Here is a 13,302-nt window from a genome sequence, read left to right as displayed (position 1 = left end):
GGCAAGATGAATTGTCTTTAGGCTCGTTTGGAATTGTTTTTATAGAAAGTATTCACTCTCACAAGCGATACGATTAAGAATATTATCGGAAACAAATTGATTTTTTATTAAAAATTCAAGTGTTCTTGTAATCAGAAAAAATGAAAAATATTTCGAATCCAATACACCAAAAATATTTGAAATAAAAGGTTTATTTATTTATTTTTTTTTACATCAATTCAAGAGTGTTGGTGTGATAATGAAAAATTTTGGAGTAATAAACAAATATTAAAGAGCCTTTAATAGTTTTTTTCAACTCTAGACACGACAGTAGCTCATGCGCATTTAAGTTACTTTCTATTGTTGATGCATCATAAAAATTAACGGCATTCACCGATACACATGGGCGCATTTGTCCTAGTCGTTTACAGTTTTTCCTTGACAAAATTAACTTAAAACGACAACTAAGACAGAGAAAGAGTCAAACTAGATCTATTGAGACAATTGAAAAGGAAAATTAGAAGTCCAAGATGGAAAACATCATTACCCATCCAAGCCAGCACATTTGCTGGATAATTAGTTTCATAAAACGCTTAACTTTCTCATCTCTCTATATTTATCTTCTATATGTCATCTACATTTCTTCCGCATCCCTTCCATCATCCTTCTTTCGCACTTCTTCATTGCTAAACGTACCCTAGGGTTGCCACATTTTGCCCTAGAGATTATTTTCCAAAACAGTTTCTTGGGTCCGGCTACAATGGTATATACCACTCAATGAAATGAACTTTATACAAAATCTAACTGTTGCAAACATTCCTTAATCCCTACATGCAAGTTCCAATCGTTGATTTCCATTACGTTATCATGAAAGAAAAATTGCATTTTCTTCCGACTCTTTCTTTCGAGGTGAAAATTCACTATAAGAGATGCACATGAGAAACGTAGGAAAAAAGTTGAGAAAAGAGTGCAATTATACAACTCTTTTGCTGATAAATCGGAGAGAATTCAAAACCAAATCGGCACCAATTTCACAAAATTATGAATCCTCGCACGTCTACACTGAAAACTTTCATACAACATCGAGCAGTATGTGCTGTGGGTGAGATCTGCATCTACCACAATGGGGTGTCTTAGAATAATCACAATTATCCGGCAAATAAGTATTTGAGTAACGGAGCAACCACTGCTCTACTCAAACTGTTCCCTAGCAATGCATAACTGCAGCATAAAAGAAACGGACAGAAAACGTTAGTCTTGCCGAACAACCACTGTCATGTTTAACAGGAGCTGAAATGTTTGTATTTCTCACTTACTGACAGACACCGAATAATTTTCACCAAGTAAAAGGCACAGCATTGTTCATTTTCTGCCAAAATACACATCAAGCTGAACATGAAATAGTGGCTTACCATTGCCTAAGGCTTATGTGCTGTGGAAACTGAAAATCTTTCGGGAGAGTGCAAATTAGCAACCTAAGTTGGTCAAAGAAAAATTGTCAATTAACACGCCAAAAACATGAAACTAATAAATGAAGGTCCATAAAAGATGTGTATAAACGAAATCAGCATACCACCCCCCCCCCCCCTCTCCCCCCCCCCCGGGGTAAAGTATCTAAGGTGCATAAACATCCACTATTCATAAAATTTCTGATTTTTCGCTCTTAGAAAGTTTCGTCTGGTGGACCCCCAAACTGAGCATATTCATGTTCTAACAATAACGAAAAAGGATACCCATGGCACTTCCCCACCTCTCTACCAAGCTTAATGGAACAATGTACTGATCTACGATGCCACTACAATATCCAATCCCTTCATCTTTCTCCAATATTCCTTCAGTGTTTGTAGAACAAGTAGTGGTGTCCCCAAAATTGGACCTCCGACTGGTCACTGCAATTCTTGAATTCAAGAAAGCTTTCTATAGGCTCACAAGAATCAAGTAACGCATCCCGGCTCTCTTGTGGTTCATCAAGTTCAGAGAACACTGTCTCATCAGCATTTGCATCCCCAAATAATGGCCCTAGCGAGCGAAGAAGCTGATTATCGAAAACTTGATTGTAAAAGGTTGAAGGTCTCCTCTTTGCCTGCAAGATAAATGAATTTATGTGTTAAAACTTTTGGAAAGAATAAGAGCAAGAGGTTTCCAAGAGTTTCTGAATGACCTAGAAAACCAGTGAGAGAGGAGGGTACCAGGCAAAAATAGCGTGGCCTGGAATAGGGTACACCAAACTGTAACGGACTCCATATGAACTCCTGCAGAACAAAATTTGTTCTTCCCAATATCTCTATCATTTTTGTATGCGTATCAGATGTCTGCAGCCAGGAAATAAAACAAGGGAATTGGAACAAAAACAAATCAATATTTTACTTACAAATCAATATTGACCTCAAATCCGACAACATTTTCCACAAATAACACCATCGGAGGTCGAGATGTGTGTGTGGTATCAACTCAAGAATGTTGAGAAATGAAAATGCCCGAGCATCACCGGATTGCTTATGGAGATCTATCCATAAGTAACTAGTGAAAATCTGTTTAAGCCGTTGCCATACCTCTGTAAAGACGAAAATGATGAAAACTAACCCTGTCGAGTGTAAGGTTGGCAAGGAGGAGAAAGAAGCCATGCATTGGCCCCCATAACAGTCGAGATCAGCAGCAGTAAGGCTCTGAATATTACCCTGTACAAACAAGAATATTCAAATTCCAGTGCAAGATGAGCTCAAGTAGGTTTAGGAAACATCATGTCTGAGCAGTTGAAAAGCCAAACATCAAAAAGCAGCTCAAAATACCAAACACCGGAATAAATGGTACTAAGCCAAAACTGACCCAATACAGAACCAGTTGACAAGCAATTTTAAACCAAAATATTCAAACAAATTGTAAAACATCCAAATTAAAGCATCTAAGAGATTAAGCGCCTGTTTGGAACTGCTCACTAAAAGTAATTTTTAATAACCAAAAGCACTTCCGCCTACTTTTTGTAAAAAATCTTTTAAGTAATTCTGGGTCATAGAAGTGTCGGAAGCACTTAAGCACTTTGCATTTCAATAACAATTTCAACGGATAAAGGCACTTCTACAAAAGCAGTCTTAAACGATCCCTAGTACAAGAAACTCAAATTGGCAGTCTTAAACGATCCCTAGTACAAGAAACTCAAATTGGGTAGCCATATATATACAAACTTTTGATCCTCAAGTAATCAAGCACCGCAAATTTGTACTTAGGCTGTGCACACTGTATAAAAAGGAGCTTGAATTTGGATAAATTACAAAATTGAACTAAAAAATGGGAAGAACCTGATAGGGACGGTGGCCGAAATTGTGCTGGTAAACGTCGTTGGCAGTGTCGTTGATGTCGAACGCTTCCACAACTTCGGCGTTCACTCCTGCCCTCACTAGCGAGTACATCTGACAATCGCAAAGATGCAAACTTGAGCAAAAAGCGTTGAAGAATTTAAAAACTGGAAAGCAAAAAGGGGTATTTTAGGTATTTGGGTTTTTGTATTACCATGCCTCCAATGCCGCTGTAGAACTCGAGGATCCGCCATGGCTGCTCTTCCTGTTCCTGCTTCTCTAAACCGTTCGCCATTTTAGCGTTCCCGCGGGCCGGCCTCGACTGTTAATTCGTTGTAAGCTTTTCAAGAGCAAACGACATGCCGTTTGTTCTCCGAAACCCTCTCCGTGCAGAATATAGATGCAATGCCGATTTTGTTTTATTAAATTACTTTAGTTTTCACCTTCGTTCTTTTAATTTTATTTTTGGTTAATATTTTTCATCTTTATAATTTGTAACGTTTTCACCTCAGTCCAACTTGTCAACTAACTTTATTGCGTGTTTATGACCTGATCGGAATCAAAATGCCCAATTAGATTTCAATTGCGAAATACATTGTTGACACGAAAAATTTTAATTATTTAATTTCTCTACCAACAAATAATCTTGAACACGTTAAGAAACTTAAGACATCATCTTCACTCGCTATCAATGAGGAAGGAGGGGACCAATAATAAAACACTTCAACGCTCAAGTTAGTGTTTATTCAGGATACTTGTGAAAATAGAAAATCTCATACCCCTGTCCTTCCCTGTTCTTGTGTGATTATTAGTGTTTTTATAGGTATAAAATGTTTGGACTCCAAGTTCCACTCTCCTTGTATTTCTCCATGTTTCACATTCCATGAAAGTATTCGATCATGCTCCTTTATTCTAGCTACACTCCCCCAAATTTAGGATTAATGGGAAGTGGCTCATTGCTTGAGCCTTAATTTTTGCACCCAAAGATGCCCCTTTTTTCTCTCCAAACTCATATCATCTTCCTTCTTTTGTAAAAAATCATGTGACGTCGTTGGTATGATACCACCAAACATGTGGATGATCTTCAAACATGAGTTTAGCCTCCGCTACGATCATAGTTTAGCCTTTGGCTATAATCACACAATAATTTAACCTTCGGCCATAATTTGAACTAGGGTCTTCGCCCTCAGTCTTGGGCTTCGACCATAATTTGGTCTAAGGACTTGAAACCATGGTCTTGGGCCTTCAGCCTTTTTGATCTTTGGGTTTTGTAGCCTATATTTATGTTCTATCTTAGCCTTTTGACCCCATTTGATCTTGGGTTTCGATTTAAAATCGGTCTTAATTCATTTGATCTTGGGTTCTCGATCTTAATTTGGTCTTAACCCATTCGATCTTGGGTTCTCGATCTTAATTCTCTCGATCTTAATTCAGTCTTAACCCATTCAATCTTAATTCGGTCTTATCTCATTCGATCTTGGGTTTTCTATGTTAATTTGATCTTGGGTTTTCAATCTTAATTCGGTCTTATCCCATTCAATTTTGGGTTTTCGATCTTAATTCGGTTTTAACCCATTCGATCATGGGTTTTCGATCTTAATTCATAAACCTTAGCTTAATTTTATGTTTTCAATTTTTGGTCTCATATTCATAAACATCGGTTCATAATAAATAATGCAATTCATAAGCAAGCAGTCTAATATATAATAGTAGAAAAAGATTGGACCGTAGCATATACGCGGGTTAGTGCAACACACATAGTTGTCGTGCCTTAAAGGTAGCGTTTGGTACGCAGACGGGACGGGACGGGACAGATATTCTGTGTTATGTTTGGTACGCGCAGGACGGAACAAGACGGTTGTTCTGTCCTGCGTTTGGTAGCACATGGACGGAACGGAACCAAAAGATTAAAATGACTAAAATACCCATGTTCCGTCTGTTGTTTGGTACAATTTTATGGACGGAACGGGACAAGACTCTTTTTTTTTTTTTTTTTTTAACAAGTTGTTCAAATTTGAACACTATTATCCATTATTTGTTTTTCTTGGTCCAAATTTTAATAGGTATATGTTGTGTTTCACTTGCAAACCCCTTTAAAATTTGTAATTTTTCCCATTTTCTACACCTCCATTCGAATTTTCACCACAAACCCATCAAATTTTATTGTGCAAATTGCAAAACCCACACCCCAATTCAATTTTTAGTCCCTAATTTTGGTCCTTTCAATTGTGGGTTGTTGTTCAGGGAGTTTAGGTTCTACAAACATTAGAATTGGCCTTGTTTAGAAGGACACCCCTCTAAATATTCCCCATTGCAGGAACAAGGCAAACCACATAAGAGCACATGACAAATGTTGAAAAATATATAAGTTTAATGATCATGCATATCGTAAACATTTTAGGGTTTGAACATTTAGAACTTAAACAAAGAAAATGAAATATGCATTACTTAAACATGAAATATCCGAAATCAAACATTCACCCTGACTTAAAAAACAAATAATGTCTTGCTAAAGTAATAATGAAAACACTTAGAAGTTGATAAAGTTCCCCATACTAAAACCTCAAAGGCTCTCCATAAACACTTTAATGAAATCTGGCTTCTGTGAGTTCCTTGCGGCAATGATACAACTGCCTCTGAATTCCTTGCTGCAAACTTGCCTATTGAAAAGCCTTTGAATTTATAGCCTAAATCAGCATCACACCATTAAATCACATTATTAAATCGGAATAAAAACATTGAAAAACATATGAACTCATGCCCAACTTTGATATCTGAACAAAACAAAGCTTTCAGATCAAAGCAAAAAACTGAAGATGGTTAACTGAATTCAATAAAAACTGAAACATGATTACCCTTAAGCATGCTTTTTTTCAGGAATCAGTAAAACTTGAAAATATCCCAAACAGACTCTTATACCTCATGTATCCAATAGAGCTTAAATTTCTAAAGGAAAAACTTGAAATCATACATATAAGAGCTGTATTCACTTTGCCAGATAAAAGTGAGGAAGACAGTTTTCCAAAATTCTAAGAACTTTACACATTATCAATTTCGCAACAAAACACATTGGTTCCAGCACTAACAACATAAAAAGTTTTAAAATTACAATCTAAACTAATGTTTTCTTTCTTCCTCTCCCTGTTCGTAAAACATGAAGACACAAGAAACATGAAATGCCTTCAACAGAGCACGTATATAGGCAACTAACCTTGTATTGTTGTCAAAGAAACCAGCAGTAATGCTCTGATTCGCAACTCCCAGCTTGTGCTCAGCTGCAGCTCTGACTTGTTCTTCAACGGTTTGAACCTTGTGCAAAAGAAAAAATTCAATTTGTTAGATATAAAACTCTAAAGTAGCAACAATTTAATTTCAAGATATAAACAGAAGAGTTATAGATGTACTTTGTCTTCAAACATAACCAAGGGGGAAAGTGTCTACCGTTTCAAACCGAAGAACAAGGACTTCCCTCTTCTGGCCGATTCTGTGAGCCCTTGCCTGTGCTTGCAAATCAACCTGAAGATTTACCAACCAAAAAACTAAAAACTTGAGACTTGGAATTGTATGTTTAAAACTTGTAATTTAAATTAATGAACAATGATTTGCCTGTGGATTCCAATCAGTGTCAAATATGATTACTGTATCTGCAGCTTGAAGATTTACTCCAACGCCACCAGCCCGAATGCTATCAAAATCATACGAATGTCAGTACCATTATAACAGACAACAGCACATGCAGATAAACATCAAGACATGTGAACAGCACATCAAAGCTTTTATAGTTTCCATTTGCTATTTTCTACTTGTTAGCAAACCCTAAAAGTGGACTCAAGCAAAAATATAGCAGTAGCGTAACTCAGTGACATTAAAAAATTAATGCAGGATTTTTAGAGTCTATTTGGGAGTGCATCTGTTAGAGGCACATACGAACTTTCATTAAAAAAAAAAAAAAAAAAATAAGGATCCTCCATATATACCTAGCAGTGCTTCCTGAGAAAGTACTAAAGGGCTCCTCTCAACCCCAAAAACCTATGCCCATTTCAGACAAACAAAATAAAAGGCACCCTTATCTGAAAGTGCTTTTGACGCCACCAAACATGCCCTTTTTTGCTTCCCCTTCACATGTAAGGTGTAACCTAAATCTCTCCCTTTATGACTTCTCAGGTAAAACAATAAAAGCGGGAAATGGGGGAAGGGGGGATGGTTATCTTAAAACCTCCTAGAACCCAAGGTTCCATTAACTATTGAACCACCTGGTAAAAGCATACAAAAAATAATAATTTGCACAAAACATAAAGAATCACCTAAGAAGAAATATAAAATAGGGAGAATCCGGTTTGTTGAACGTATCAATTAGGGCACCGCGATCACCCCCAGATGTGTGTCCATCCAACCTAAGGTACTGATATTGCTTAATGTTAAGATATTCCTCCATATAGAGGGGAGAGAGAGAGAGAGAGAGAGAGAGAGAGAGAGAGAGATACCTGAGGACCACCAAGTTCGCAGAGCTGCTACACGGAAGAGGACGAGGAGGAAGGTTGCGAGGCTGCACAGAAGAAGATGAGCAGGGAAGGTTGCGAAGGGGAGAGGGATGCAGAGGTGAAGAGAAACGGCTGAGAAGAAGAGAAATAGTTTTTAGGGTTTGTTATCTGATTTTGATGTTGTAAATTTTGAAAAAGACCAGGGGCATTTTTGTCTAAAAATATTGGAAATTTCTGTCCCACGGACGTGGAACAACCCGTTCCACGGGGGGAGGTGGAACAAAAAATCATCCAAAACTTGTTCCGTGGAACAGCGCGTTCCACTCATTTTAGGCGTACCAAACGTGGGACGGAACGCTTCGTCCCACTTTGTTCCGTCCCGTCCCGCGTACCAAACGCGACCTAAACATTCACATGCTGAATTCTACCAGCAACAACGTTCAAGCGCAAGGGAAATCATCAAAGCGACGTAGCCTTGTTTCATTCATGATATTGGAGATCCGAGCTGGCATGCCGATCATCATCATCTTGCCTTTATAATTATTCCATTCAAACTTTCCTCTCAACCAACTTCGCCGCCACTGGAGTTGATGTAGGGTGTTTTTCTTTTGCTCAAAAGCCTTGAGTACACACCATATATAGCATATTGAAAATTGTCCATACTAGCAATAGACATGAATACTTGTTACTGGGGTACAATCATGAGTGAGTTATTCACAATATATAACAAGGTGAACTGTCGATTTAGTCCGTGAATTAACATTCCAGTGAAAATTAGGTCCCTGAATTAATCGTACGGTAAAATAAGTCCATAAATTCATTAAAAACTACTAATTTCAACCCTACTATTATATTCAAAGCTATTTTATCCAATTTTTGGCCAACTTTAAGTCAATTGACACATTTTAGAGTGTAATACCATATTTTCTTACCTTTAAGCTCTTAACATTGCATATAGATTGCGAATCTAAACGTCTAATTTACCCTCTAAAGTTAACTTCATACAACATTCTTTATGAAAATTACCAATCTACCCTCCAATATGTATCATATGCAAGTAAAATGATTTAAATTGATGGAAATTTGAATAGACTAGTTTCAAATCTAATATTAGGGATGTAATTGGCAAACTTTTAAAATTCAAGGACTTATTTTTGTGAAAAAAAATAGTTTAGAGACCTAATGTTCACTCAGGTAATAATTTAGAGATTAAATTTTATTGACAGTTCACCCTATATAATGTTAGTATTTGTACTCATAGTCTAACATCAGTTTTCATACCTTTGCATTATGCATTATTTTCCCTCTCTTAATCATTTTTGCCAATGACCAAACCATTTCTCAAATATGAATCACGAGCAAACATTACCTTTATGAATCCAACATCCTAAGTAAATCGTGGCTTGTCCCACCATGCAAACTTTCCTTCTATAATTGCCCCTAGTCCAAGCTTGTCATGTGTCCCTATATGTTGCTCAACGTTCTATTTCTGCAATTGCATTTCTTCCTCTATTTGGTTCCTTATAGTAGGATAAAGGACGATTCGGGATGGTTCTAGGCTGCAACTTCACCCAATGTGGTTTGACCATTGTAAATCTATCCCATTTGAATGTAGAGTCTTATCGCCAATTATGATTCGAGGATAGGGATCTCCAGATCCAACTATCCGTGTGCATACTCCACACGATTCACTTATCATGAAACTCACTTCCAAATAAAATCACCTGAAAAGATTTAGATCTTAAAACATCCGAGTATGGAATGATAGTTGAGTCAACGTTAGCTAGATATTCAATCCTTCGACAAGTTTCAAAGAGTCTGATTCAAAAGTAACTGACATGTTGTTTGGGCCCAAAATATTATTTTGGGCCAAGCTTAGGATTATTCTCAGCCCAATGGCTTTTATCTAGAATTTTCTTGTGGGCCGTCCAGTTAGGGACGGTCGAATCTTGTTGCGAAGGGAATTGGTTTATATAGGAGTGAAGTAGTCGAAACCTAGTGCAATAGGGAGTTGTAAGGCTAAGGATGCTGAGAATTAGGGGATGAATCTGGTTTGTTTAAAAGCTTGGTTCAAAGTCCTATTAGAGTTAGGATTGGGTGAGACCTAATTAGATTGGGTTGAGGAGTTCTAATCCGAATACAATTCTAGCTCAGCCATTGGGAAGTTTGCTATCATAAATAGAGAAAGGAGTGCATTATTCAAACACTCTCCAATTCAACACACAAATTGCCCTGCATAAAGCTTCTCAACAACCTTGAGATTTTATCCTTCTCCCCTTTCTTCCCGCCAACACATCTTCAGTTTGGATAAACAACACTGTGAAGGCAACCGACGACATCTTTAGTTTGGATAGACAGCACTGGAGCCGTAGAATCAGCCAACCAATGAGTACCTTCACTTTGATAGACAGCACTGTTTCTAGGCCGACTGGTTATTTATCCAAGTCTCGATCTAGAAGGATTTTCGAATCCTTGTTGGCAGAGGTCATCTCATCAACCTTCTCATCGAAGTGAGGTGTTACAGATTGCTAGGCTTGGCACATTGAAAGCCGAGTTGTTTTATGATTAGATATTCGCAAGTAAGTTTCAGAGTTCGGCATTTAGACGGTCGAACCACGTTTACCATCAAGACATACATTTATTTTGAGTATTTGTGTCCATATAGCCTGGTGCCAGTTCAGCATGCTTATACTCTCACGAATAAAATCATCGTGACCGAACTTGGCGCCGACAATTTGTGAACTTCGTAGAACTAGCAACCTTGATTTCAGGCTCTAGAACCCAAAGGCCGAGACGTGTTCATTCCTCGGCCACAATCACAAGATCGAGAAGTCAGTAGTGCGCTCGACGCCACATCAACACATTTTACTCCCTAGCGCCAACGAGTTGGCATGTCCCGCACATAACTAAAGGACGTCGTTAGCTCATTAGTTACTTGGTCTGCGCGCCACGTAGGCTTGGTAGTTTTTAGGGTCAACATATGTCATTTATTTCCTGACCAATTCAAGAAATAGAAAGAGTTTAGAAGTTCTGTCTAAAACGTAACATGGACTACACACATTCTAGTATGAACTCAGATAAAATTATTCTTCACGCATAATTTAAACCCAGTGAAATATTTTTCCTTGTAAAATTGTGATAGAAGATTCGTACGCAAATATCTTTAACATGTTATGATGAAAATATGTAATTTGTATTTTCATGGAAAATCGTAAAAGAGCTAAAGGAAAGAAATTATCTATATACTAAAACTTAGTTTGCCTGGAGCTGTTTTTCACTGTTCGTGAACAGTAAAATGGTGAAATGCCCTTTGCTTCTTCTCACTCCCATGTTTTGTTGTTTGCTTGGTACAGCAAAATTCCAATTTTGCCCATCTTGGCCACGCGTCACTCATCGTTTAATCTTCTGTTTTTGTTCCTTTTTCTCAATCTTTCTTTTGGCTTCTTGTTCTTTCTCGCAACCATGGCCTCCATTTTAGGCCTCGAGTTCACAAAATTTGGAGAGCTTTCTTTCTTGCCTGCAAACAAAGGTGGCCGAGGACGAGAGCCCGTGGTGGACCGCCACCAAAATACCCGACGAATTCACTCTGAGTTAGCTTATAACAGCCGAGAACGACTCGCGACTGCCACTGCCACTGCCTCATCGGGGCTCCCCGCATTCTCAGGTATTCAAGTTCTTTTTCTTTTCTGGGTTTTTCTTTCTCGAGATTTTTTTTACCATTTTTTTTCTAATGAGAATGCAGGTTTTGGATTTAGCATTTGATTTTCTCTGATGGGATTTTGAATTTATTGTGTGGAAATTCGATTTGAAGTTGTATTTTTTTGGTCAATTTTGAATTACAATTTGAAGTTAGATATTTTCTAGGTTAATGTGAATAGGGACGATGAGCCTAAAACTACATTAGTTGCTTTACTCAATGGAACATACAATTAGTGGAGAGTAATTCATATGATAAATTTAAATATCTAGATAATTGATGTTTCCTTTTTTTAGTTGTAGTTTTGGTTTAATTTGTAATTTTCATGGTGCTTAAGAACCCATAGCTTCTGAGGTTTGATTATTTTTCTATTTTTAACTTATCCTTGTGTAAGCAATTTTGATGAAATTATGCTTTTACTCCACTTTTTGGTCAGGCAATTGAAGTTGAATATGGAAAAGGTTTTGACACATTTAGACTTGTTGGACTCTCAAGTTTGATGTGGTAATGAATTTAATGAGTTATGTGAATATTGGTTAAATTGTGTTTTATGTTTTGTCGAATTTAATGTACTAATTATACTTTCTGCTGCTATAACTTACTACTGTTAATTTTTACTTCGAGTAGGATTTTTTCAACGAAAAACTGCAAGAAGGTATTCTTAAACGAAAAACAATATGACATGAAGCCTGATGATTTAATTGCGCATTGAGTTTTTTGGGTGAGGGATTTCAAGTTTTCCACCAAGTCTCTCTTATTTTTAGTTTTTGAGTTGCAGTAATACTTTATGGTCAATGTGATCATATATCTATTTAATTAATTATATTCTTAGATCATGTAGGAAGACTAGCAAGTAGCAATGCTATTGCTTTTTAAGTTATTTATTCCTCTTGTTTGGATTTGATGTGGGATATCCATGACTGGTTGTTCAACCCAAAATCTGGGATTGTTGTTTTTATGGTTATAAAAGGTGAAGATTAGAGGAATTTAAATGCTTTAGTTGAAGAAGGAAAATTGTACATATTCATGTATGACCCATATTGCTTCCTCTTTCTTTCACCTAGGGCTGGTTCGGGTCGGGATTCCGAACCGAAACCCCTAACTCGAATCCCAAACCAAAACATTTCGAGATGAGATTTTATATCCTGAAACCAAACCGAAACTATTCATTTCCTGAAATTCAAGATTCCCGAAAGCGTTTCGGGATTTTCAGGAAACTTCGGGATTGGGCCTTGAAGCCCAAAATGTTAGGCTTTTAAAACTTTTGACAATTTTAAGCTCTTTAACAAGTAAGCCCACCCATTTTTCAGGGAAAAAAAAAAGTTAACAATTGCAGGCTTGTAGCCCACTGCCCGCACAACCCACTTGTTTTAGTTTCACAATCACATAAATAAATTCAATTCAATTAAAGTTCACCACAATTTCATCTCATAATTTCAATTTTCATACCAAGCAAGCAACAACTAACAAGTTAAGCTTAAGTTCACAATTGTCTACCAAACTAGTTAATTAAAAGGACATGCAACCAAAATGAAATAAGTTAAGTTTTACAAACTAAACTTCCGAATGAATTTAGATTAAGTTACAAACCAAAAGCAAAATATAGTTTATAAGCAAAAAAGTGCATGCAACCAAAATGAAGCTTAAGTAAGTTGATTCCCTTTTGCCCCTTCGACCCCTTCCCCTTGTTGATGAATGACCCCTTCCTCTTGTTGATAATTGAACCCTCCTTTGTGTTGGTGTAGATGCTCTTGAAATTGGTGGTCACGGAGGTAATGATGGGCAGTGTTGAACTTGAGGTGGTGGAGGAGGTGGCATTTCACAATAATATATCACAACCACAATTAATCAT

The 13,302-nt window shown here is 37.2% G+C and overlaps 1 protein-coding gene and 1 long non-coding RNA gene across 5 annotated transcripts; both read right to left on the bottom strand.

Moving 5' to 3' along the window:
- Nucleotides 1-935: 935 nt before the first annotated feature.
- On the bottom strand, nucleotides 936-3,772 carry LOC137716777 (tRNA (cytosine(38)-C(5))-methyltransferase 2-like). 2 transcript variants are annotated; one of them, XM_088698245.1, is made up of 7 exons: nucleotides 3,487-3,772; nucleotides 3,276-3,386; nucleotides 2,532-2,657; nucleotides 2,169-2,291; nucleotides 1,730-2,062; nucleotides 1,392-1,454; nucleotides 936-1,200 (listed from the first exon to the last, which is right to left on the bottom strand). In XM_088698245.1, exons 1-5 carry the CDS (start codon nucleotides 3,565-3,567, stop codon nucleotides 1,814-1,816), a joined length of 690 nt encoding a protein of 229 aa, XP_088554371.1. In that variant the 5' UTR covers nucleotides 3,568-3,772; the 3' UTR covers nucleotides 936-1,200; nucleotides 1,392-1,454; nucleotides 1,730-1,813. The 2 variants fall into 2 exon arrangements, with proteins under 2 accessions (XP_088554371.1, XP_088554372.1); XM_088698246.1 differs by having other exon boundaries at nucleotides 1,909-2,062.
- A 1,919-nt stretch (nucleotides 3,773-5,691) lies between these two features.
- On the bottom strand, nucleotides 5,692-7,917 carry LOC148695123 (uncharacterized). 3 transcript variants are annotated; one of them, XR_015965087.1, is made up of 6 exons: nucleotides 7,757-7,909; nucleotides 7,577-7,674; nucleotides 6,879-6,957; nucleotides 6,714-6,788; nucleotides 6,484-6,581; nucleotides 5,692-5,959 (listed from the first exon to the last, which is right to left on the bottom strand). It is a non-coding gene; the product is annotated as an uncharacterized LOC148695123 (long non-coding RNA). The 3 variants fall into 3 exon arrangements; XR_015965088.1 differs by having other exon boundaries at nucleotides 7,577-7,666; XR_015965086.1 differs by lacking the exon at nucleotides 7,577-7,674 and having other exon boundaries at nucleotides 7,757-7,917.
- Nucleotides 7,918-13,302: the final 5,385 nt, after the last annotated feature.

Source organism: Pyrus communis, chromosome 8 (genome assembly GCF_041283825.1).
Source record: "Pyrus communis isolate YQ-2024b chromosome 8, ASM4128382v1, whole genome shotgun sequence".
In the NCBI taxonomy this organism is placed as follows: Eukaryota; Viridiplantae; Streptophyta; class Magnoliopsida; order Rosales; family Rosaceae; genus Pyrus; species Pyrus communis.
This window is presented reverse-complemented; position numbering and strand designations above follow the sequence as displayed.

Excerpts from the sequence above, each read along its gene's own strand:
- LOC137716777 (XM_088698245.1), bottom strand. The coding sequence starts at position 3,567 with ATGGCGAACGGTTTAGAGAAGCAGGAACAGGAAGAGCAGCCATGGCGG. Across the intron at positions 2,658-3,275 it reads TCGGCCACCGTCCCTATCAG|GGTAATATTCAGAGCCTTAC; the intron begins GTTCTTCCCATT and ends TTGTTTGTACAG. Across the intron at positions 2,063-2,168 it reads GGCCACGCTATTTTTGCCTG|GCAAAGAGGAGACCTTCAAC; the intron begins GTACCCTCCTCT and ends TTTATCTTGCAG.